This window comes from Hakea prostrata, chromosome 3, assembly GCF_041222555.1.
Source record: "Hakea prostrata isolate BN-2017 chromosome 3, UWA_Hpros_2, whole genome shotgun sequence".
Classification (NCBI taxonomy): domain Eukaryota; kingdom Viridiplantae; phylum Streptophyta; class Magnoliopsida; order Proteales; family Proteaceae; genus Hakea; species Hakea prostrata.
The window spans coordinates 12,348,463-12,373,820 of record NC_142602.1 but is presented as its reverse complement, the minus strand read 5'-3'; the positions used below and the strand labels follow the sequence as shown (position 1 = coordinate 12,373,820).

At 38.3% G+C, this 25,358-nt stretch overlaps 4 protein-coding genes and 1 pseudogene across 4 annotated transcripts; 4 read left to right on the top strand and 1 right to left on the bottom strand.

The window, feature by feature from the left end:
* Positions 1 to 12: 12 nt before the first annotated feature.
* On the bottom strand, positions 13 to 1,269 carry LOC149020812 (uncharacterized). The gene is made up of 3 exons (XM_089149020.1): positions 861 to 1,269; positions 645 to 750; positions 13 to 551 (listed from the first exon to the last, which is right to left on the bottom strand). The coding sequence occupies exons 1-3, from the start codon at positions 1,025 to 1,027 to the stop codon at positions 507 to 509; spliced, it is 318 nt and encodes a 105-aa protein (XP_089005146.1). The 5' UTR covers positions 1,028 to 1,269; the 3' UTR covers positions 13 to 506.
* Positions 1,270 to 1,767: 498 nt separating this feature from the next.
* On the top strand, positions 1,768 to 4,762 carry LOC149020811 (serine carboxypeptidase-like 25). Its single transcript, XM_089149019.1, has 9 exons — positions 1,768 to 1,840; positions 1,992 to 2,276; positions 2,409 to 2,609; positions 2,693 to 2,868; positions 3,052 to 3,330; positions 3,454 to 3,590; positions 3,931 to 4,029; positions 4,133 to 4,238; positions 4,348 to 4,762. Exons 2-9 carry the CDS (start codon positions 2,006 to 2,008, stop codon positions 4,489 to 4,491), a joined length of 1,413 nt encoding a protein of 470 aa, XP_089005145.1. The 5' UTR covers positions 1,768 to 1,840; positions 1,992 to 2,005; the 3' UTR covers positions 4,492 to 4,762.
* Positions 4,763 to 5,428: 666 nt separating this feature from the next.
* LOC149020810 (serine carboxypeptidase-like 25) lies at positions 5,429 to 8,164 on the top strand. The gene is made up of 8 exons (XM_089146997.1): positions 5,429 to 6,333; positions 6,438 to 6,641; positions 6,742 to 6,917; positions 7,008 to 7,307; positions 7,395 to 7,525; positions 7,604 to 7,699; positions 7,798 to 7,903; positions 8,004 to 8,164. Exons 1-8 carry the CDS (start codon positions 6,057 to 6,059, stop codon positions 8,145 to 8,147), a joined length of 1,434 nt encoding a protein of 477 aa, XP_089003123.1. The 5' UTR covers positions 5,429 to 6,056; the 3' UTR covers positions 8,148 to 8,164.
* A 2,438-nt stretch (positions 8,165 to 10,602) lies between these two features.
* Positions 10,603 to 13,371, top strand: LOC149020809 (serine carboxypeptidase-like 25; annotated as a pseudogene).
* Positions 13,372 to 14,921: 1,550 nt separating this feature from the next.
* Positions 14,922 to 22,185, top strand: EXO70E1 (exocyst subunit exo70 family protein E1). Its single transcript, XM_089149018.1, has 2 exons — positions 14,922 to 21,396; positions 21,553 to 22,185. Exon 1 carries the CDS (start codon positions 15,884 to 15,886, stop codon positions 17,831 to 17,833), a length of 1,950 nt encoding a protein of 649 aa, XP_089005144.1. The 5' UTR covers positions 14,922 to 15,883; the 3' UTR covers positions 17,834 to 21,396; positions 21,553 to 22,185.
* Positions 22,186 to 25,358: the final 3,173 nt, after the last annotated feature.

Here is a 25,358-nt window from a genome sequence, read left to right as displayed (position 1 = left end):
AAGAGGGTTGGTTTCAAGAAAGTAATCTGTAATCTTCTGTAGCTTTTATTGACCTGGATCACAATTAACTGAATAAGAAAGGAAAGGTTGGTGATCTTTGATGTTCTCACTGGATCCATTACTAAGATGCTACAGCTTATATGGCCTTCATAAGTAAATAATGTTGAAAGAAATGGAAGCATTTATACATATGATCAGTGATTCTGCCATTAATTTTAAAGCTGGAGTACCTAGGAGGAACCAAATGGCCAAAAATTAATTTTCTTGATCTTCACGAGTTCCTTCCCATTGCAGCTGGACACCGTGAGTTAAAAAATTAGAGGGAGGGCCAAAATGAATGCTGGTGTGTTAAGAAAAAGTAAGAAAAAGAAAAAGCAAGTCTTTTCATTGCATATTATACTCGGAACAATTTCTTTTTGAACAAGTACTTCTACAACATTTTATGGGCTTGAAGATTCATAGAGGCCAAGAATCCATCTGGTGAAGCTTACTGCCGATGTCAGTACTCATATTTGAGGGAGTCTAGCGTCTTGAAAACAGGGATTCTGAATCTGCAACAACGAGCAAACTGGGTGAACTAAACAAATTCAAGAACAAAGAAGATCCCAACAACCCAGTTAAGATTAAACCTTAATGCCATTTACCTTGAGTGGATATTCAGCTGGTGGCAAGTGTGCCCCCATCTTCCTGCCTCTGGCTAGAAGACCCTTGGAAACAGGGGACATCATAAAGTCAGTTGGGCTCTTATACCTGCAAGTAAGCAAAAGAGATTAAAGTATTGAAACAAAAACAAACCAAGAAAAAAGAACGAACCCATTATCTTCATGATTAGCCCAATTTGCAGGATGATCTGAGAGTACCTCTCTTCGTACTTGAGTGCCTCTGGGACTTTAAGTGGATCCGGCGTGAGCTTATGCGTTCCTACCTTGGCGGAATCTTGCGATCCATGGTGGGGTGGTGGAGTGCCGTAAGTGGGAGTACAGTTCTCAGAATGAATGGAAGGGTTGTTGTTGATAGGCGTCTCCATCACTTTCTCCTCGGAAATGTGTAAAAATCAGCCCTTGATGATTGTAAGGAATTAGCTTTTCGTGAGATTTACCTTGAAAAGAAGAAAGAAACGAAAAAGAAGCAAGGATTTAAGTAGTCGGAGTAATACGAAGGTCGAAGGAGTAAAATCCAGAGCTTTTTGCAGAGAGGAGAACGAGGGTTTCGTTTTTGGGATTTGAGAACGGAGATATGGTATAGACAAGCAACGAGATGACCGTTGGAGAAAACGGGGAACCCTTTTCATGATTTCTTTATGGGTAACAGGGATCTCCACCAACGTTCGAATTCTAAGATTTGGGACCCACGTAAAACGTCTCTGGATACTACCTGGCCGAGTCAATTTAAAACGAGTCATCCGAGTCAAAAACAATCGACTCAATTATCCGAATCATGATCCACTTCAGTGAGAATGTATCAAACTTCTCCTGATGGACAGTTTATGCTTTCCTCACGTTTCTTCACCACACATTAAAAGTGGAGCCCACCTGTAAGTGCTAACAAAATGAATTAAAATGTAAACCCCCAATTGGCCGCATCTTTAATGTGTGGTGAAGTGGAGAGACATGTGAAGGGGAACACAGGGTAGAGAGGATAGAGACTCAGATTATCCATCCATTTGAAAAGGACTCTTAAAAAAAAAAAAAAAAAAAAAAAACTCTCCTCGAAAACCTACTATTGAAGACTTGTTCAAACTTCAAACCACCTTTAACAACTGGAGAAAATAACCAGCCACATTTATTATCCCAGCATACAGGAACCTCTCTTTATCTCCAAAGGATTAGGGTTATTTATGGTGAGCTAACCCATTTAACCCATGAGAAAACTCTTGGACAATTTTCCAGAATCACTGAGATACCGCCACTTCATTATATGAGATTTTACGGAAATGGGCACTACTATTTGTTGATCATCTTGGTGGTGCATTCCCTTTCTGTTTTTTCTAGGAAGCGTGGAGTTCATGGGGATAGGCATGGCTGTACGTAAGATGAAGATTCTACTTCTGGCCATGGCCATGGCCTATCTGATCCTTCTTGTGTCAGCAGGTGCAAGTGGAGGAGGAGAAGCTGAAGCTGATCGAATAATTCAACTTCCTGGACAACCAAAAGTTGAATTTCAGCAGTACTCTGGCTATATTACTGTTGATAAAGTTGCAGGCAGAGCTCTCTGGTATTGGCTTACTGAAGCAGTTCATCCTGAATCCAAACCTTTGGTCCTTTGGTTCAATGGAGGTCTCTCTCCCTCTAAGGAATTTTTTTTGAGAATATCACATGTTTAAAATGATTATTTCTTGTAGATAAGTACCCTTCAAGGTGTTAATTAATTTGTAATAAGAAACGATGGAACTACTTTGATGCATACAGGGCCTGGTTGCTCTTCACTGGCTTATGGAGCTTCGCTGGAATTAGGGCCATTCAGGATCAACAAGAATGGAGCTCTGTCCTTGAATCACTTCGCCTGGAACAATGTGGCCAACATGATTTTCCTTGAAACTCCGGCCGGTGTTGGCTTCTCTTATAGCAACACATCATCTGATCTCCAAAATGCAAATGATCAACGTAGTGGTATATTACTGATTCGATGCTAAAGTATTCATTTTGTGTGGTTGTTTCATTTGTATGGAATAATTGATGGGTGTTTGATTCAGCAAAGGATGCACTAGAATTCATTAACCGATGGTTGGATCGCTTCCCGCATTACAAACAGCAAGAGATTTATTTGGCTGGAGAGAGCTATGCAGGGCACTACATTCCCCAATTGGCCAAAGAGATTATCACATATAATTCAAAGACTAAGTCTCCTCTAAATTTCAAAGGGATATTAGTAATCTTTCTACCTTATTTCTCCTTTCAACTTTAGTCCATTAACTCACTTTTATTTCCCCTGAACATTCAAAAAACCTCAAAAGGTGTTGATGTGTAGGGACTAGGGAGTTGCAGAGATGCAATCCCACATATCTGAAACTGGCATCAAGTGACCTTTCATGCAATATCTCACTTTATGTAGGTTGGAAATCCATCTATAGACAACTACTATGATGGTATTGGCAGAGCAGACTACCTTTGGACCCATGCCTTGATCTCTGATGATATTCATAGGGACCTACTCGACAAATGTGATTACCGTGAAGGTAAACCAGTGACGAAAGAGTGTGAAGAAATCAATGACTATGTTGATGACACTGTAATGGGAAATATCAATCCCTACAACATATATGCACGCATATGCAAAGAATCAAACGACACCAGAAAGAGCCTGCATTTAGCTGGTGCAGCAACCTCTTCGGTATTTACTGAACTGATATATTTATAAACAAACAAAATTACACCCATGGTGTTATGTTTATGATTGATGTCCTAGTTACAATCTTTACATTTTTATGCTTCTTAGTTACTTTTTATTATTTAGATTTTCAGGCGGCGGCGACTTATGAAATCTGATCCTTGTGCTGAAGACTATACTGGGATTTATTACAACAGGCCGGATGTGCAGCATGCTCTGCATGCCAACACAACTCAAATCCCTTATGAATGGACTGATTGCAGGTTGACATTTCTCTTAATGCTACATTGCTGTGATTGCTGGTCTTTTTGAGAGACCTAGCTTAAATGTATAGATATAGCACATCGTCTTAAATCTTTGTCATCTGTGCTTTAATCTGTTTTGTTTCTTTTCTTCATGTCTCTTGGTCAACGCATTAACAGATAAATATGTTCATACATGTTTGATCCATCATACTTAATAGTTGAGACTTGAGAATGAATAGAGAAATTTCGTGTCCCATAATTTGTGTATTTGATGGCAGTTCTATGTTGTTCTGATCCATTTAAAGTGAATACTTGATAAATTAGTTCTAATAAGTGCCCTTCTAATATCTACATGCAGTCAAGGCCATCTAAATTATACTCACACAAATGGAACTTTTTCAATGCTTCCATTATACAATGAAATGATTGCTGCTGGTCTGAGAATTTGGGTTTTCAGGTTGGTATCTATGGCATAGTACTCCAAGGTTCTGAATATTTTTAACTCATTCTTTCTTCTTTTTGAATTGATGGTTTCCTGGTGAACTGCACATTAATTACAGTGGCGATGCCGATTCTGTCGTGCCAGTTACTAGTACCAAATACTCCCTAGCTCAACTAAAGTTGAGAACCAAAATTCCTTGGCATCCATGGTTTGTGAACAAGGAGGTACTGCTGCTGCTGCTGCTACTACTACTACTGTATATTCAAAGATGACAATAAATGGTCTCAATAAGTGTTATTAATCTAACGGAATATCTGTTTATGCTTTGTGAAGGTGGGAGGATGGTCAGAGGTATATGAAGGGCTAACATTCGTAACAGTGAGAGGGGCAGGTCACGAAGTGCCAATGTACAGACCCAAAGAAGCCCTTGAGCTCTTCAAATCATTTTTAAGTGGGACTCCTCTACCTACATTCTAGGAGACACCCTTTGGGCGCTAGTCAATCTTCTGCTTATTTCCATTAACCTAGTCTTTGACCAAGAAGAATGTAACTTATCAAGTGAAAAGCAAGTTGACATAAGAGAGGAAATTGATTTCAAGAAAGTAGCTTCTGTAGCTCGTATTGACTTTCATCTTTTCAACTTGACAGAAAGAATTTCATCTCAACCTAGGGAATAAGAAAGAGATGTTTATCTTTTATGTTCTCACTTGATTTGTTACTAATTGATGAACCTTATGCCTTCTTTCATTGTTGGCCCATCTCATCCATGATAACTTGGTACTGCAGAGGCTTCTCTGTAACTTCTCCATGTCATCTGAAATCAATTTCAATTATATGTGTTGAATGAATTCTGAAGCACTGTTTGATTAAGTTCAAGGAAAGAACATAATACACACGCTACTTAATCTATCATGTGTTTGACATTGATCATCAATTATACTGGTGCCATGGAGCTAACCTGATTAGTTATAAAAAACCAAATGAAAGTTTAGCTTCATTTAAGGTGCTGTTTGAATAAGCAGAACTGAAGAAACATGATAGAGTTACTCTTCTTCTCGGTTAGACTATTTTTAATATGATGGGGTTTGTTAAATGTAACCTACCTAGGTTAAGAAAGTTTGGTAATCTATTAATTTCAATGAAAACTCATTAATGACAAAAGAAAAAAAAAAAAAGAGTTTACCAGAGCAACAGCGGCAATGGTAAAGCAGCAGCTGGAGCTGTAAGTCATGCCTTGTATTTTACTTCTTCAGGCCTTCCCTTATAATCACACTCCAACAGGAATACCATCTTGCTATTTCTCCTTCAACCCATTCACTGCCAACTCCAAAGGCCCCTTCTTCCACCAATTCGAATCCACCCACAGATCTCTTAGAACAGTCTCCAAGGAGTCTTGAGAACTACTGGGGCAATTCTGTGAACATCTTACTGGCACTGTTATATTAAACAAAAACACATGGGCTTTCCTCCAAATAGACTAAGTTGGCAAAAGCTGGATTGTGGTGATTTTTCCACTTATCCAAGGACCCAATTCCAGGATCTACACAATAGCCCTGAAAATCTTCATATACCAAACCCTACAATCTTCATTGAACCCTCGTGTTGCAGTGGCCACGCCCACATCTTCCACCCACTGGAATCCATAGTGGCTGCGGTAGTAACCATTAGCACTGCTGCAGTGCCATTCCCTATCACGTACAGAACCACCAAATCCCTTGCTCCAGTCTTATGGATTCAGTTCACTCGAGTCTTCACAGGTTCCAGCCTCCATGGCGAAGCTTGCAACTTCCAATACAATTTTTTAGCCGAAGACCCTTTCGTGTCTACGTGTGCCATTTGTATCTGAAAACCAACCATATCCCAGAGTATGAGAACCCCTTGTCTCCTAAAGACTCGGGTTATTCAGATCCAAACTAACTATTCAAACCACATAAAGCTGGCTCTTGGACAACACACATGCAGGGCTAACTACTATTTATGATCATGTCCATGAATGGTGCAGACCATTTTCACCTTTGCTTCTTCTTCTACTTGAAGACTTCATGGTGACAGGAATGGCTGAGGGTAAGACGAAGATCCTATTTGTGGCCATTGCCTATTTATTCCTTCTTGTGTCAGCGGGAAAAAGAACAAGAGAAGGAGGAGATGGAGAAGCAGAAGCCGATCGAATTGTTAAACTTCCAGGGCAACCCAAAGTCAAATTTCAGCAATTTTCTGGCTATGTCACTGTCAATAAAGAGGCTGGCAGAGCTCTCTTCTATTACTTCACTGAAGCAGTTCGCCCTAAATCCAAACCTTTGATCATTTGGTTCAATGGAGGTCATCTCTCTCTCCCCCCCCTTTTTTTCTCTGAGTTCAATTTCAGGGTTTTTTTGAAATGGGTTTCGAGAAACAGAGACAACAAAACTTCCTTGTATGCACAGGGCCTGGCTGTTCTTCGTTGGCTTTTGGAGCTTCAGAGGAGATAGGTCCCTTCAGGATCAAGACGAATGGGACGGGTTTAACTCTCAATCGGTTCTCTTGGAACAAGGTAGCCAACCTACTTTTCATTGAATCTCCAGCTGGTGTTGGCTTCTCTTACACCAACACATCGTCTGATCTCCTCAACTTTAATGATCAGAAAACGGGTATGTGGTCTACTCTTTGAATTCATCTTCTTTCTTGTCGATTATCATGGTGGAAGTGATGATGATGGTGTGTTAAACTCCACTCATTTGTTTGATTCAGCAACGGATGCTCTGGAATTCATTAACAGATGGTTGGATCGTTTTTCACATTACAAAGAACGAGACATTTATCTTGCTGGAGAGAGCTATGCTGGACATTACATTCCCCAATTGACCATAGAGATTCTGAAATATAATTCAAACACGAAGAGTCATATAAATCTTCAAGGGATATTGGTAATCTTTCAATCTGGACGTAACAGCTTAAGCTTTTGAGTCATCTGATATAATGTAACAAAATGCTCGATTTCACATTGCCATTTGCAGATTGGGAATGGATCTACAGACAAGTACTTTGATAACATTGGAATGCTAGATTATTTGCTGAGCCATGGTTTGATCTCTGATGAAAAACATAGTGAGCTACTCAAGAAATGTCACTCAAGCTTCACTCAAGATAAAGACACAGACGAGTGTAACGCAGTAATCAATGAATTATACAACGATTTGATGGGAAACATTGATACTTACAATATTTATCAAACACAATGCCTAAATCCATATGTCAAGGGTGCTAACCCGAAGATCCAGCGTCTTCCTTATCGGCAGCGATCTCCTGCTTCTTCTGTAATTCTCTAAACGGATAAATTTATCAACACTAAGACGAAGTTCTTCAAGATTGACAATATCGGTTTGCTTGTTTTGTTTTATAAGGTTTCAAAGCAGCTTGCTGGATATGATCCTTGTACAGAACGTTATTCCATGATTTATTACAACAAACCTGATGTTCAGAAAGCCCTCCATGCTAACACAACTAACATCTCTTATAATTGGACTACTTGCAGGTGATTTTTCCTTGTTTTCCCGTGTTGTTCTGATCCATTTATAAGCAATTCTGATGACTGCCCTTGTATTTATCGCAGTGAAACTTTGTTTGACAAATGGAATGGCACAGCTTTTACTATTCTGCCAGTCTACAAAGAAATAATTGCTGCTGGTCTGAAAATTTGGTTGTACAGGTTAGTGTCTGCTACTGCACATTAACCCAATAAGCATCTCAGTATTTTTTTTTCTTCAATTCTTCACTGATTGATGGCTTCCCTACAAAAAATTGCAGTGGTGATGCAGATTCTGTGGTTCCTGTTACTTCAACCAGATACTGCCTTGCACAACTTAATTTGACAACCAAAATAAGATGGTATCCATGGTATCTGAACAATGAGGTACAGACATTACTATACCACATTTTCAGATGAAAACAAAGAATCTAACCCTTGCTTCTAAGTGTTTATCTAAGGGAATGCATGATTATGGTTTGTGAAGGTGGCAGGATGGACACAAGTATATGAAGAGCTAACCTTTGCAACAGTGAGAGGTGCAGGTCATGAAGTGCCACATGGAAGACCTAAACAAGCCCTTCAGCTCATCAAATCATTTTTGAGTGGAACACCTCTATCCAGTAAATAAGAGAGAGACCCTCTTTGGTAGCAGACCAAGAAAAATGTAATTCAAATGGGGTGGGGGAGGAAAAGAAATTTGTTTCTGTAGTTTGCATGGCGGTGTTAACTTGCACTTCATTTTTTTGAATAATAAGGAATGGTTCTTTTCTGTTTTCATAATAACTTGCTATTATCTATGGTATGAAAGAAACTCCAAGGTCTGTAACAATAAGGACCCGACCTACATCTCTACCATAAGCTAATCCCAAATAGCATGAACAATGAGCAAATTCATATAAATAATACAAATCAATGCATATGTGATTATGTAAAATCCTTTTGGTCGATCACCAACTTTATTGTGTGTAGGGCTACCTAATGAACTTCTAAAAAAAATAACGTGGAAGGTGGGTCTTTTTTGGAATAGGAAAAATACTTTTTGTAAGCACAGGGGAAACAGAGGCGGGGACAATGAAGGAAGCAATGGTGCGAGGCATCATGAAAGGCTTGGACAAGGCAAAGGACTTGGGCGTAAATATCAAAGAAATTTGGTACTGTAAAGATGAATTCCAAGCCATGCTTATACACAACAACATATGGCACTTGAATTAATCCAACCAATGACTGAACTTTTTGAAAGCACAAAGAACATCATAATTTGTAATATCCGATCTCACTCTCTTGAAAACTGGCCGTTAGAACTAATCCCACCTCATTTTAAAGAGAGATACACAAATCTCTCTGACATAAAATGTAACTGTAACAACTCCCACTAGTAAATGAATCTTTTCTTTTATTATCACAAAAAAAAAAAAAAAAAAAGGGTTTGCTACCAAAAGAGAAAAAGAAATTAAATCTTTTGACATTTCTCACTGAAGTTTTACCGATTACTGAAGTAATAAATTTGATTCCTGGTTTCTTGTTACTGATACATCAAGTTAGATTGACTTTAGATTTTTTACCATGAGGGAAAAGGATTGTACTTCCTTTATAATCCCACTAGATGTTCAAGGATAGAAGCCTGTGCTCTTCGCACATTTCTACCATACATTAGGATAAGGTCCAACATCTGATTTTTTAAGGGCCTGTTTGGTTACATGAGTCTAGAGATTTCAAATCTATAGACTTCAAATCTATGGAGTTATAATTTAAAAAATTAAGTGTTTGGTTGTGGAATGAAATCTGTGAATTCATCCTAAAAATTTATTTGATCGACATGATTTTTGTGAATGTACAATTGTATAGCTTTTTTGAAATCTCTGGATTTCACCCCTTACCCATAAATCTACAGATTCACCTTTTTACACTAAAAACGTGAATCTGTAGATTTCATGAATCTAGAGATTTTTACAACCAAACGGGTATAATTCTCAGATTCATGAATCCAGAGATTTGAAATCTCTAGATTCATGTAACCAAACAGGCCCTAAGGTCAAAACTTAAAGGTGAACCTCTCTCCTGATATATGGTGAAAAGATGTAAAAGTAACACAACGAGTAGAGAATCCAGATTCTTTAAGAGGCCTGGGTGCCCACCTTTGCACAGTTTTGGCTCACTTAATTTGTTAATGTACAGAAATGTATCCCCTTCCCCGAACTAAACATGCAGCGGAGAAATTTGAGGTTAGAAATGCCGGTTCAATAGTTCAGATCGGGCGAGATGATTTGTCACTTGACCATATTAATTGGCATCAAATCTCTTTTGTAATGTATGTGAGAGCACCCTAAATGCATCAAATCCCTTGAGCCATGTCTTTACGAGTCAATGATCTAATGTCAGCATATATCATTAATTAATAGGATTGCAGATTCCCTTTTTTACAACGAACCATTACAGAACCAACCAATAGTGAAATTTTTTACCCATAAGGGTAGATATTTGATCTATGCTACTTTTACTTTTTCTCACCACACATTAGGAAACATTAGGAAGGGGTTCACAAGGGAGCCCACTAAGATCTGTCAGTCTCGCTTAATGTGTAGTGAAGGGATCTTGCTAGGCTGGTGCGTCTAACTTATGGTGGTACATGTGGTGCCCAATGTTGGGGATGGATGCTGTGTGAATTTCGTTAAATTTCAGATGCACACAAATAATAGTTTAGTTTATATCAAAGAAAAACTGGTTAATTTTAGTCGAGTTGGAATAATTTTCACATATTCTTAATTTTGTTTGATAGATATTTAACGAAATTCACAAGGCGCCCATTGAATGCTCGGCACCACAAGTATCACCACGTCAGATACACCAGCTTAACAAGATCTCCAAAAGAGGTGCGAAGAGAGCATAGAACTTTACCTGCTAGACTTATTCAACGTGGCTCATTTAAGCCACATAAACCTCTTAGGAAACTTTCCTAAATTTACCAAGAAACTGCCACTTCATTACATGAGATCTTACGTGCATGGCACAAGTACTCATCTTGGAGGTGCATGCATGCCCTTTTCTCACCCTTGTTTTTGCTTCTTTTACCTGTTGGATTAATCATGGTGATAGGCATGGCTTCAGTTAAGATCAGGGAGATACTATTTGTGTACATGACCTATTTATTCCTACTTGTTTCTGCCTCTGCAAGTCTTCAAGTAGATAAAGGAGGAGGAGGAGAAGAAGCAGAAGCCGATAGAATAATTGAACTCCCTGGACAACCCAAAGTCTCATTTCAGCAATATTCTGGCTATGTCACTGTTAATAAAGTCGCCGGCAGAGCTCTCTTCTATTGGCTTACTGAAGCAGCTCATCTCCCTGAATCCAAACCTTTGATCATTTGGTTCAATGGAGGTCCTGGTTGCTCTTCGGTGGCATTTGGAGCTTCAGAAGAGATAGGCCCATTCAAAATCAAGAAGAAAGGAACTGGTTTGATCCTCAATAAGTACTCATGGAACGCTGTAGCTAATCTTCTTTTCATAGAATCTCCGGCCGGCGTCGGTTTCTCTTACACCAATACATCATCTGATTTGCTCACCTCAGGCGATCAACACACCGGTATACACTAACCCACCCCTTATTTTCCTTTTTTCTGCTCTCGGTGGTGGTGGTGGTGTTGCGCCATATACCTTATGGGTCTCAATTTGATGTATGAGCACTAAATTGGGATTCATACACCAAATCGAGACAGTCTAGTATGAGATAGATTAAAAGGCATGATTCAACCTGTTTCATTAGCTTCGAAGCCTTTAGTGCACTGGTCAAACACCAACATGGTGGTGATGATATATAATGGCTGCTTGGAATGTTGATATGCTTATCCTCTATGCTTAAGTACATCCTTGATGATAATTTAGTTAATTTTTTTAACTGATTTAATGCTAATTCATGGATTTTGATTCAGCAATTGATGCACTGGAATTTGTTAACCGATGGTTGGACCGGTTTCCAAGCTACAAACAGCGAGAGATTTATTTGACAGGAGAGAGCTATGCCGGGCATTATGTCCCCCAATTGGCCAAGGAGATTATGACATATAATTCAAAAACTAAGTTCCCTATAAATCTCAAAGGGATAATGGTAGCTACCTATCTCTTTTTCTCTTTATGTTAGACATAATATATATAACTTGCTTCATATTAGCATATATATTTGGAACCTTAGATGTGTTTTCATGTACCACAGGACTAATATATTAGGTTTTAAAGGCTCTGGGTTGTTCTTTTTGTTGAGCTATTTAAGTTATACCTAACTTATATTTTAATATAGAGTCTTGTTTGACAGTATGAGAGTCCATTAAGCAGTAAACTCTGAGGTTGTCTATAAATACTAGCTGAAAGCAGCAATCGATCTAGGTATTCTAAACTAGATGCTCATGGTGTAAGGCTTTAAACAATCCTCATGCTTAAATCCTAAACCTTAACACTCTTAAGTAATATTTTTCACGTTATTGAAAGAAAAATGCTTTGCAGGTTGGGAATGCACTTATCGACAACAACAATGATAACCTTGGAGCAATTGAGTATATGTGGAGGCATGCCATGATCTCCGATGAAACACGCATGGAGTTACTTGACAAATGTGATTACCATGGCAAAACCAACGCGTCAGTTGAGTGTAAAGCAGCAAACAAACTACTCTCTCAAGAACTTGGATCAACCGATCGCTATAACATATATGAACCAAAATGCAACAAATCAAAAAGCGCCAAAGCTAACCACACGGTCCAGCATTTGCGTCATCTACCCCTTTCGGTATTTACCAAACTGAAATATTTATAAGGTAGAAGGCTGGGTTTGCTAGTGGTTTATGGAGTCATTTAAAAGAATAGACGAGAAAGACACATAGGATTCTAGCATAATACGTATTCTGCAAAATTATCATTTTATGTGATCAATTTTGTTGGACACAATCTTAACATTAATCACTTTGGTTCTTGATTTTTCTTAATCAGATTCTTGGGCAGATTTCAGGATTTGATCCTTGTACTGTAGATTATGCGAAGATTTATTACAACAGACCAGATGTGCAGAAAGCTCTCCATGCCAACACAACTAAACTCCCTTATGAGTGGAATTATTGCAAGTTACACTTTTTATCTCTTTTTCTTCTTTCAGTTTTTAAATTGTTTTTTTCTTGAATATAACCATACCTTATTCAAAAAAACTTAAGCATGAAAATGATTTGCATGGATTATCTAGTACTTAACTGAAATTTAATTCTGATAAGTGCCCATATACTTATTTTTGCTACTGTAGTTTCCCTCTAAATGAAAAGTGGAATGATTCACCTCTTTCAATTCTGCCGATCTACAAAGAGATGATTGCAGGTGGTTTAAGAATTTGGGTGTTCAGGTTGGTGTCTAATGCACAATACTTCAAGCTTGAGTTCTCAATATTTCCTACTGATTCTTTCTTCTTCATCAATTGCAGTGGTGACTTAGATTCTGCAGTGCCGTTTACTTCCACCAAATTCTCCCTTGCACAGCTTAACCTGACAACCAGAGTTCCATGGTATGCATGGTTTGTGAACAATGAGGTACAGATACTACAAGAACACATTTTCAGATGAAAACAAAGGCTCTAAATTAATCTTCTATGCTTTTAACTGCTTATCTAATTGAGGAATGTTTGGTTATGGTTTGTGCAGGTTGGAGGATGGACTGAGGTATACGAAGAGCTAACCTTTGCAACAGTAAGGGGGCAGGTCATGAAGTCCCACTTGTCAGACCCAAACAAGCCCTTGAGCTCTTTAAATCATTTCTAAGTGGGACACCTCTACAGAAATCACAGCAGAAGCCCTCTTTGGGAGCAGATCATGTTCTTCAATAATTCTATTAATCCATTCCTTGTTCATGAGAAATGCAAGAAGAGAAGAGAGGATATTAAGCAAGTTGACTACAAGATAATTGTAAGAGAAAGTCTTCCCATTTTTCAGCACTTTTTCCTCAAGTCACAACCACTTGAATTGTAATTTGCTCTAACTTGGAGACATGTTTAGGCTTGAAAATAGAAAATCCTAACTTCGTGTGGGTCATGAAGTCCTAAAGCCACTAAGTTCCGGAGGCCCCACTCAAGGAACTCATGGTCCAAGATTTTCTCTCACAAAATTGTTATTATAGTGCACTCTAATCTTAATTTCATAGAACATGGGATTGCATTTTTCAAGTCCAGAGTTTTCTATCCATCGAGGTAGAGATGTGTGCTCATTTTACATTTCTCTACTATGCATTATGGATGAGAAGTCCACCTTTAACTGCTAACAAAATAAAGCAAATGTAAATTTTTCAGTGGTCTCCCGTTACCATCATCCTAATGTATGGTGAAAATGTGTGAGAGGAGCATAGATCTTTACCTTGATACATAAAAGATCCAAACTCGCATTTTGTGATTGTTAAAATCTTTATAGCATTTTGGTACCGTCACGGTGTCACCCACCTAGGCGTGAAGAAATTGATAGCAACCATTCATGGGGTTTCCGAAGATGGAGCCTACTTCCTTAGCCATGCTCCCCCTACTTCCTTTCTTGAGTAACTAATCCTTACTCTTGCTAGGAAATCTCAATTTCAAGTATATAGAAAAACCACTGTTACCCCACCTTTTCCCCAACTCAATCGGAATCCACATTCTTTATGCATCAAGGTAAATGGGTCTATGCTTCTCTCATATCGTCACCTTATATTAGGATAGGGACCACCTCTGAATTTTGACAAGATAATATATCATCTTCTAATATATGATAAAGAGGTATGTGGGGAGCACTGACCTCTACTTTGATAGACAAGTAGGAAATCCAGGGACAGCCAACCCAACCCAACCGAACCGCACTCCACCCACATGGATAGATTAATAAATAAATAATTAAATCATTCATAAATATGTTATGGACAATCCACCCATAAATTTTTTTATTTTTTTGGGGTAGAAATCCACCCATAAATCTTACTTTCATTAATTTTGTAGCAAACATTAAACAAACTCCAACATCTTCTAAGTTGTTTAAATTTTCAATTCAATGTTTACTAGAAGGTTGAAACTTTCAAATACTTGAAAGGGGATTTTTATGACGAAATCATTTTTGTTAAATAAAAGAAAACTTGAAAGGAAGATAAATCCTATAAATGGAAGTCAAAGAAGTTTACCTGCTAAGTGCTAACGGAAACGAATGCACGGAAACTAATGTTCACACGTGTCGTTTACCAAAAAAGATGTTCACACGTGTACAACGAAAAATAATGGAAAATATCAAATATCAAATATGAAAGTTGAAAGTAATCTTGTAATTAAAGATATTAACCATGACCAATTTTGGACAATTCGTATCCGAGTCAATGTTTAGTTTTCAAAACAGCTGTGATTCCTCTCCATTTCTCCGTACGAAGTGGAAACCGGATAACTAAGCCGTGGAAGTTTCACAGAAGAGGGTTTCAGGTTCCGTTCTTCTTCTCCAGTCTCTATCTCTCCTAAGCTTCCACGTTATTTCTTGGTTAACATTTGTTGATGATTTTTAAACTGATATTTTCAGTTTGATTTGTTGTTTCTCACGCCAATTTCCTCTGTTTTCAAGCTTGATTCTCAGCAACGGAAAAACTGAGGTGTTCACTTCAATCTTATGAGGTTTTCGATCATTTACTTTTGTTTGGTGTATCTCTAACTGTCATATTAAGTTAGATCCCTGTTCAATTGATTGAACTTCTGTGAGGATCTAGTTTTTTTGGAGTGTTTGTTAAAGCTTGGATTTTGTATTGCTGGTGGGGATCGTTTTTTCGAAGAAACATTGACAAGAACTCGTGGGTTTTCGCTTGTTTTGAACTTTGAAGGCTCTGTGACCAGTATTATTGGGTCTTTTTGAAGATTCATTTCACTGGTCACGCAGCTGTGAGGGTCTTTTGTTCGAGATTAAAACAGTAGCTCGGAAGAAACTGGTGGGTTTACTCCTTTTCTGGGTAACTGATTTTGTGTATCTTTACTCTCTCTTGGTATTAGACAACAGAAGTTTGCTGAATCTTTTTACTGCACACTTCGTTGTTCTAGAGTCAAATTTTGAGAACTTGATCTCAAACATCTCTGCAGTTCCTCTCAATTTGTTTGCTTCTTGTGAGGGCGTCTATTTTGATTGTTTCTATCTAATTTCCATTTCTTAATCATGCCTTCTGAATAGTGGATATTTTCTCTGTTGGGAAGTACCCAATTTTGGTTACTATTCTTCCATTACGCCACGTTCAAGATTGAGCTTTGATCCGGAAAGAAGAATTTCGGATTCAGTTTTAGGAGACACCTTTAGTTTCAGGAATTCAAGGCTTCATTTGAGTCAGGTTATTCTTGCTGCCCTAGTTTACATGCGATGGCAGATTGTAAAGATGAAGAGCAAGTCATTGCAGCTGCGCAGCACATTGTAAATGCATTGGGGACAAATAGTCACTTGACTGATGATGTGAAGAAGATTCTGGAAGAACTTGGCTCTCGATTGTCCACCATAACTCTATCGACAGCAAACAAGAAAGAGATAAATGAGATTGAAAAACAACTCGATTCTATTCAGGAGAAGATTGCTAGTTGGGAATCTGTTCAATCGATATGGGACTCCCGTCCCGAGGAATTTTCTGAATATCTTCAAGCTGTGGAGGAAGTCCGAAGGTTGATAGAAAGGTTGGAGGCTTTATCTTCAAATGAAAATGAAGCAGTGGCGCTTCTGAACCGTGCTCACAGTGTTCTTCAAACGACAATGGCTAAGCTTGAGGAAGAGTTCAGTCATATTCTTGTGCAGAATATGCAACCTTTTGAACCTGAGAGTAAGCCCTTCCGTAGTTGTGAAGTAGATTTTGTGGATGTGGAATCTACCATCTCCATTGAAGATGAGTCATCATCAGTCAATGACTCGCTTCGTAGAGATAGTACCTCTAAAGGCTGGGAGGAATACATCACAGATTTGATCCATCCAGATGTAATTCCTGACCTCAAAAGCATTGCAAGTTTGATGGTTGCATCAAATTATGATCAGGAATGTTATCAGGCTTACATTAACATCCGAAAAGATGTGGCAGATGAATGCTTATTCATTCTTGAAGTGGAGAAACTCAGTATTGAAGATGTGCTAAAGATAGAATGGAGTAGCTTGAATTCCATGATCAAGAAATGGATCCGAGCACTGAAGATCTTTGTACGCGTTTATCTAGCCAGTGAGAAACAGCTTTGCTTCCAGATACTGGGGGAGTTTGATTCAGATAATGCACTTTGTTTTAGTGAGATATCAAAGGGTTCAATGTTGCAACTCTTAAATTTTGGTGATGCTGTAGCAGTTGGTCCCCGTCAGACAGAAAAATTATTTAGGATTCTTGACATGTATGAGGTGCTGGCTGAACTTCTCCCTGATATAGAAGATCTTTTTTCTGATGAGGCTGGTTCTTCAATCAGAATGGAGTGCCACGAGGTCCTAAGGAGATTAGGTGATTCTGTTATGGGTACTTTTCTTGAATTTGAGAAAGCAATTGAATCGAACACGTCCACAAATCCCTTTGCTGGGGGTGGGACCCACCCTCTGACCAGATATGTCATGAATTACATCAAGGTGCTTATCGATTACAGAGATACCCTTAATTCTCTTCTTGAAAACCATGACGCATATGCTGCTTCCTCACTGTCAAATATCAACCCTGTTATGGAGGAGGAGAATGATGACAAGTGCTTGTCTTCCAGTTCATCCCTCGTGGCTCACCATTTACGGTCACTCACTTCAGTTTTAGAGTCCAATCTTGATGGTAAATCCAGGTTGTACAGGGATGAGTCTCTTCAGCACTTTTTCCTGATGAATAACATCTGTTACATGGTTCAAAAGGTTAAGGGTTCTGAACTTGGAGCCCTTTTTGGAGATAATTGGATCCGGCAACACAACAGGAAATTCCAGCAGCATGCAATGAGTTATGAAAGGGCTGCTTGGAGTTCTATCCTCTCTTTACTGAAGGATGAGGGGATCGGCAACCCAGCTTCAAGTTCTGCCTCAAAAGTAGTTCTTAAAGAGCGGTTTAGAAGTTTTAATCTAGCTTTTGAGGAGGTTTACAAGAACCAGACTTGCTGGTTGATCTCAGATCCTCAGCTTCGGGAGGATCTACGGATTTCAGTGTCACTGAAAGTTATCCAGGCATACCGGACGTTCATGGGGAGATATGCCAGTTATCTGGATGGTGGGAGGCAAAGTGACAGGTACATCAAGTACAATGCAGATGATCTGCAGAATTTCCTCTTGGATCTCTTCGAGGGGTCCCCAAAATCATTACATATCCCCCGCAGGAGGTGAAGTGCTCAATAGTTGTGTTCCCAAGTTTAGTGTTTCTTCCTCTTTTTCCTTTCCCCCAGTTCTTTTTCCATAATATCATGGGTTGTTGTGCATGTCCATAAACTTGGACATTAAGGTATGTTGCTTCCTGTGTTGTATCATACTGGTGGAGCCATAGGTTCTCAAGAAAATTTGGCTGTTGTAATTTTATGGCTTACTTGCTAATGGAAGTATAGTTCTTGAATTCCACTTACACTGTGTAGAGATTACTGCTTTTGGTACTTCATCTTTTTTAGTCCCTGACTTCTGCTTTGTACATCAGTTCAAATTTTTAGGACAGAAATGTAATGTTGGGAACTTTTTAAAATTTTTTTATTTATTTATTTATTTTTTTTTTATGAATAAAAGGTCCAAAACCCTAGGAAAAGAGAGAAGAAGAGTGAAAAATGTACAGAAAAAAAGGGGGGGGGGACCAGCCTTCAAGAGGGAGACTGAAAAGTAGAGCCTAAACCTTAGGTAACAACAATGATCATGTTCCTTGGGGTATCCACAAGGGGATGGAGAACTAATTGGAGTCTAGAGGAGATATCAAAGTAGATGGCTTTCCAAATCATGCCCAAAGACCTAGAGTAGGAAATCCATCTCCTAAGGTTATGCTCCCACCACAGGTGATGAATGGTAGCACCAAAGACCAACTTACCAACCAAGTCATAGATTTTGGAGCTTGAAAACGATCTCAAAATCCATGACCAGACTCGAGAAAAACCGAAGGATCATCCAAATCGGAGCTAGATGGAGGAGAGGGCTTTTGTCCAAAGGGAGTGAGTAAAGGAGTAAGAGAAAAATAGGTGGTCAATGTCCTCTAAACCATTCCAACAAAGGATGCAGGTAGGGTTCACAAGGATGTGGCGATGAATGAGAAAGGACTTGGTGGGGAGGCCAAGGTTTAGGGCCCTCCAAAGGGGTGAGCGAGTGATGCATGATGTGTCCTTTAAACCAAACCGAGGGGCCCAAGAGACAGCCTAGGGGAGCGATATAGGTTCCAGCCTTCCAGGCAAAGGAGGTGGAAAAGGTTTTAGAGGGGGAAGCAAGCCAAATGATGCGGTCAAAAGGGATATCAAGAAGGGGGGAAGGGAGATCAAAATCTGTGTGACTCAAATGGGAATGGAGGAGGGGGACCATGAGCCTTCAGAGATTAAGGAGGATAGAGTGGTGGCATTGAGGATATGTGTCTCGTACACAATGCAGGGACCAAGAAGGTTATAGAGAATGCCTATCAATGCCACGGGTCAAACCAGAATGAGGTAGTAGTAATTTGAGTGGAGAACTCATTATTAACTATAATCATTAGTGATTGGGACATTGGGTCAAGATGAGTGATATCCAACCAAGTCATTATTGCTGAGCGTGACGCTTCTTGAGGATTGGGTTTTGTGGGAATATCCCAACCTTCTACTTTTAAAGATATAAGGATCAAATTTTAGTTGAAAGTGCAACCATAAAATTGAGAACTCTCATGTCCTCCATTGTCATACCCTTAGGTTAGAATTGAGGATAAGATACTACAGCAAGCAAAACTGGATAAGAACCAAATTCCTTTAATTGTCATCCCTAAACAGATACGCATGGAAACCATGCCGAGTTGGGTAGCATCCAACCCCCTGAGTTCCTTCTTTGAACCCAACTCAATTATTAGTTCATTTGAGAACTACACTTAATGTAGTATTGTATTTGAATGATCAAAACAGTAGTCAAATAGGACCTTTCACAGGGAATCAACTTCAGATTTGATAGACTTAAGATAGATAAAATTCAGATATAATGGAAGGCTGAAAACCGAAGTGGTAGAACAAGGATATTGGTTTAAGAACAAGGACTAACTAGGTTTTCAAAACAGCAGTATGCTATAAAGAAGAATGGATGGAACAATATAAGAGAATTAAGAAAACAATAAGGACAACAAAGTAACATGTAACACCCGGGCTTCTCACCGCAAGGTGGATCGATTGGATCGAACACCAATCTATCTTGATCAAACACAAGGGTTCTCCAAGAGGAGGAATGCTAGCAAGCAATTTGATTTCATTTCACAAGTTGTTTTTTCACCACTTACATAAGTCTCTTTATATAGCATTCTAAAGAGACATAAACATTAATGGCAACATCTAACCACTAGCTAACACCACCTACCTATTAATAACTCAACTACTACCTAACTCTTGACAAAGGAGAACTCCTTTGACAATGAGTTCTCTTATTTTCAAACTAAAGCCCCTTTTATTGACTTTCCAAAAAGTAGATTTAGGCTTAGGTCTAGACTAAGAAATTCAACATATGTGGGCTAACTTTAACCCACTAAAACAGCCCTAGCCCATGAAAGCCATGGGCTGATTCAGGTGACAACTTTAGGCCTTTGATGGGCCTAACCCAATGGGCTTCTTCTTTCGTAAATATGTCTTCAATTCAGCATCAACACTGGTATATGTACCTATTCTCTGTACATCAGTCTTAAGGTTTCTAACCCTCCACACCCTCACCCCCTCCCTGAAAAGAAAGTTTACCCTCTCAAGGTATTTGTTTTTGTGTAGCCTAACAGGTAAAGATGGAAGACTAAGATTAGATATAGTCTCCAGCTTCTGGTTTCTGCTACCTTTTACTCCCACCAATAAAAAATGTTTAGGCCCAAGTGTGGTTGATGTTTCCAGAAGTGCTTATTGGGACATGCCATGCCATTGGGATGCTTATGCAAATTAGAGAGTTTGGTGGAATGGTCAAGTGAAACTTTGCCTTCAGGAGCTGAGAAAAGAAGGCACATTTCAGGAATGAGCAGGAGGCATTGGTGAATGTGGAAGAATGCTTAATTCTTGCCCCAAGCATGTTAAGGAAAAAATCATCAGCTCCAGTTGTTTACTTTTTTCCAGGTAAAAACCAAATAAAAGGAAAATACTTGGGTAAAATTTTGTGTACAAGAGAAGTAAAATTATTACTTCAAATTTTCCTTTGTACATGGATTTTATCTAGATAAAATGAAGCTTTTCAGGAGTAAGAATTGCAACATGTATGTGATGGGCTCAAAGTGGTAAGTTTGGCAATTTTTTGTACAAATACAAGCTGACATTTCAAAATACTAGTTTACGATGTGCTCTTTTTCATTTTTGAAACCTGATAAAGAGAGTAATTTTGGGGCACCATTTCCCTTTGATGCCTTTCTTAGTAATTTTGCTCATTAATGCCTGTAGAATACAGAGGAGTTTTAATGTTCCACCGGCATTCTCTTATATCATTCCCCATTTTTCATAATTTTAACTTATAAATTTGTTGGGAACTGTGGAGTCAATTGGACATTAGAAGCAGCAGCTGCACTGTTCCCACCATTTGCACTCATCTTCTCCACACTGTGAAGTCTTGTCTTTCCATCATCATTTGCACACTCCCCCCCCCCCCCCTTCCTCTTTCTTCTGGTGCAGTTGAAGACAAGCAATTATCTTTTCCTCTTTTTCTATGAAAACTAGCTTCATCATCTAATGAATAGCCGACAGAGCGGTGTTGCAATTTGACAGAACTTAACCTAGATCCACACAAAGGTAAGAAATGAACCCTTAAATCTATGCAAAAGTAAGATTTAACTTATGCTTCTCTTGCCTTTTTTTATTATTATTTTTTAAATTCTAGTTTTCTGGAGGTTGATCATTGATTGCCTCCCTTTTTTCCATGGTTGGACTTTGAATTACTTCCGATAGGTGAACAAATTCTATGGTTCTCTCACAGCATATGATGCATGTTTGGAGGTCTTGTGCAGTACTAATTGGGAAATTTGTTTCTAGTTCTTGGAGGGAGTGAGAGTAATGCTGGAGGTAATTACAGTTTAGCTGTCACTTTATATTGTCGACTGTTTGTCTTCCCTGTTTGATTCATTCCTTTGTGGGCCTGGGAGCAGGGTGGCTGGGGAGTTAGAAGTAGTTAATGTTCATTGTGTAATTTCCCCCCATTTTCTTCCATTTGACAGCTTTGATAGGGGGATAGGGGATATATAAGATATGTCATAGCATTCAATGTATCTCTGCTTCATATGCTTGGTTGAAAGGAAGAAATATTAGCTGCTGGAAACCTGAAATCAGGTACCAGAATCCATTTTCTAGTTGCATTTTATTTTCTCAGACATGGACAACATGATTATGTGTTTTTTTATATATAACCTTATTTCAATACTGATGATCTGTGGTTTTATGTGTGCCTCAGGGAGAAAAATGTGGTTTCTGGTGTTTAATATTTACCACATTCAAAGTGTTAATTTTCTTGCTTTTGAATATAATCATTATGCTAGCAAGTATTGATGGTGTTACACTTAACCTGCTATTAAAGTTTAACTTGTCTTGGTGCAACAGTTGGAGGAGGGGGGGGGTCGGGGTATATAGGAAGAACTCGTAATTCATCGGTCCTTCCCAGATAGGATCTCAAGTCAACACCCCACCTAGATAGAAACATAAAAATTGATTGAAAAACTTAAACCTTTGAGAAACACCAAACTCTAAGAAACAATAGTTAATAGAGAGAATGCCAATCCTTCAAATGATAGGAATGATCTGATTAGTGGTGTGATGGTAATCTAGAAAACAGTGATCTCACAGGCAGAAATCCTAGTAATAGCAAAATTACATCCAATCCAACGAACAGATTTTAGGTGACTCTTAAACAGCAGGTAGTTGATGGGAAATTATAAATTCTAAATAGAGTAAACTGGGAATAGAGAGAATTTTAGGTGACTCTTAAACAGCAGCGAGATGGCCACAAAACTAGGGTTGGGTTATAGATCTATATAGGGGCTAGATTATTACAAATTTGCAAGGCCAACTAGTCTCAGGTTAGGGTTTTATGAGATGGAATGCTAGTGGCTGTGAAGGGTTTAGAATCAGAACATATAATGGAGGCTTTAAACTGAAATTAAACTTAACTATTAGCTACCTATATCGAGGACTTGTTTGTGTTTGAAGGAACTTCCAGTCAGTATTGATGTCAAGCAGCAACCTGAAACAGCAGGTAGTTGATGGTGGAACAGAGGAAGGAAAAAAATTAAGGCATTTGGCCAGTTTATCAGAATCTATCTCCTTTGCTTCACACCAATGCTGAATCCCTCAGTTTGATTATCTCAAGCTCAGAGGAAACTCCATTTTCAATTACATCGAGATGTCTATGGCTTTAGCATTGATACAATGTTTATGTCGGCTGAAATGTAAATTCTACTGTGATAGTAAACTTAAAGCAAGCTCCTACTATATGAATACTAAAAACTATTACAATTTGGTTGAAATAGAAAAAATGACAAATAACTGAGTATTCTAAGTAAACTAGGAACCAAAATAAGCTACTAGCAGATGGTCCCCCAAATCCCGCTCAAGTGATCAGATTTGGCAGGCCATCTGTGGGGATGTTAGTTACAGGATCTCTCCTTCCCCCACACCCCTAGTTGATACACCGAGGAACAGATGCATTGTTGTTATGTGGGGTTTGAATAGTTCTGCAGCCCCTTGAGCTGTAGTCTCTCCCCCCCCCCCCCTCCCTTTTTTCCTTGCCTTGTATGTTTTTTTCCTGTCTGTTTTAAATATATTTTTCATTCATCCAAAAAAATGAGCTACTAGCAGGCCTATTCTTGTATGCCTACATTGTATCCACATTGTAGGCCCATTAAACTGAACCATTACTAGCAATTACATGTTATCTAAGGCCCAATGCTTGCATAATCACTCCTATGCGTTTTCTTAGATTCTTTCTAAGAAAACAAGCCCTTTAGATGACTAAAATCAAATTTTCTTTTAGAAAGGCTAAAATCACTTATTTTTGCTTTTTGACCCCATATTGTATGTTGGATCTTGAAAGATACGAAAGATCTCACTCCAAGCCGTACATACAACTTTCATCAAATATGGTTTTCTACAGAATTCTATATGCATCTATGAGATCGATTATGGAATTTTGTTTACTCACTTTGAACTTGAGTATCCGTTTCCTCCTTTTACTTTTAGAACTGGAAAACCTATATTTTACATATTCATATGATTGAATCCTTAGGTTTCCAAAATAGTGTAAAAAGAAGTGCTTCGAATCATTTCTATTTGACTCGGACCTGTTCTATGGTTGCTCCATTGTGAATTAGTAATGCTCGCAATCTCAAGCTGAGAAATAGACTCCATGATCATGGTTCAAGGTTGCATAAAATGTGATGATTTTGAGACCCTGCAGTGATGATGGTACAAATCCTATGAAGGCTCTTGTGTTTGAAAGTAATTTTTTTAGTTATTATGGTCAGCGATTATCTGTTAGAGCAAGAAATTACAAAAAACAGTAGGAGAGATACAATAAGATCCATGAAACAACAGAGAAAAGATCCTATTTTGGTTGTCAACGAGGTTTCTTGCACAGATTACACATGGTTATAACATAATAGCAGTGAGGTATCTTGTCAGGCCAAAGAATTGGTTATGGTTCTTCATGGCTGGTTGCATTGTTAGAGTAAGAGGTATGGAGTTAAACCGATCCTGTTTATGTCTTAAACTTAGGCACACATAAAACACCCAATAAAAATTAAATATAAAAAGTAGTGTTTTTTTGGAAAGTGTATGTGTATTATCCACAGCCTATGCTTTTTTATTAGATTTCTCATTAGTTTCCTTTTTGAATCCTATTCTTTACCTGATTCTAACACCCTATCTCCTATATAAATATCATCTCCTTCCACTCATCTATGTCATATTGTTTTGCTTTCAGCAATATGTGATTTCTAGTGAGAAACTTGTGCTTGGAAGCTTCTTTGTTTTTGTTGTTACGATGTCTTCCACTAAAGTAGTTTTAAAGACTTCTGATGGTGAGGATTTTGAAGTTGATCATTCGTTATTATGGTATCAAGGACCATCAAGAACATTATCGAAGTTTTCTACGATAAATTATCAATGCCATTACCAAATATCAGCTTGCAGATATTGTTGAAGGTGCTTTAGTATTGCACAAACACAGCAATGAAGATGACAAGTGGAAAACAGAATACATGGACATTGAGTTATCAGTGCTTTACAGTCTCATGGTTGCTGCAGATGATTTGGGTATTGCAGGATTACTGGATATGGCTGGGAAAAGGCGGTAAGGATGATGATAGGGAAAACTCCTGAAGAGATCAGAAAGACTTTTCATATTGAGAAAGATTTTAGTCCAGAAGAAATGGAAAAAATCAGGAGAAAAAATTCTTGGGCTTTTAAGCGATCAACATAAAAACTAGCTGTGAGATTTGGTTTTTTTTTTTTTTGGGTGAAGGTATTTAGTTAGTTGTTGATTAGTACCTTTATTTTCTTCGTTTGCAAAAAAATATTTCTTGGTTTATTGGTTGAATGGTGAAGGGGGTTTACATTGTACTAAATATTTTAAGTATTATTTTTAGTTTAGAATGTGTTTATTTTAAGTGTTTGATTTATTTATTTTTTAATGGGTTGTAAGCAAGGTGCGATATTTTGACAAATTTTTTTGAAACTTAGAAACATTTGGCATATAAAAATCGGTA

Bases quoted from the DNA above. Each gene is read 5' to 3' on its own strand.
- LOC149020812 (XM_089149020.1), bottom strand. From the start codon at position 1,027: ATGGAGACGCCTATCAACAACAACCCTTCCATTCATTCTGAGAACTGT. The intron at 751-860 runs GTACTCTCAGAT...GCTTACTTGCAG, and splicing joins GCACTCAAGTACGAAGAGAG to GTATAAGAGCCCAACTGACT. The intron at 552-644 runs GTAAATGGCATT...TCGTTGTTGCAG, and splicing joins CAGCTGAATATCCACTCAAG to ATTCAGAATCCCTGTTTTCA.
- LOC149020811 (XM_089149019.1), top strand. From the start codon at position 2,006: ATGGGGATAGGCATGGCTGTACGTAAGATGAAGATTCTACTTCTGGCC. The intron at 2,610-2,692 runs GTATATTACTGA...TGTTTGATTCAG, and splicing joins TGCAAATGATCAACGTAGTG to CAAAGGATGCACTAGAATTC. The intron at 4,239-4,347 runs GTACTGCTGCTG...TGCTTTGTGAAG, and splicing joins CATGGTTTGTGAACAAGGAG to GTGGGAGGATGGTCAGAGGT.
- LOC149020810 (XM_089146997.1), top strand. From the start codon at position 6,057: ATGGTGACAGGAATGGCTGAGGGTAAGACGAAGATCCTATTTGTGGCC. The intron at 7,308-7,394 runs GTAATTCTCTAA...TTGTTTTATAAG, and splicing joins AGCGATCTCCTGCTTCTTCT to GTTTCAAAGCAGCTTGCTGG. The intron at 7,700-7,797 runs GTTAGTGTCTGC...AAAAAATTGCAG, and splicing joins CTGAAAATTTGGTTGTACAG to TGGTGATGCAGATTCTGTGG.
- EXO70E1 (XM_089149018.1), top strand. From the start codon at position 15,884: ATGGCAGATTGTAAAGATGAAGAGCAAGTCATTGCAGCTGCGCAGCAC.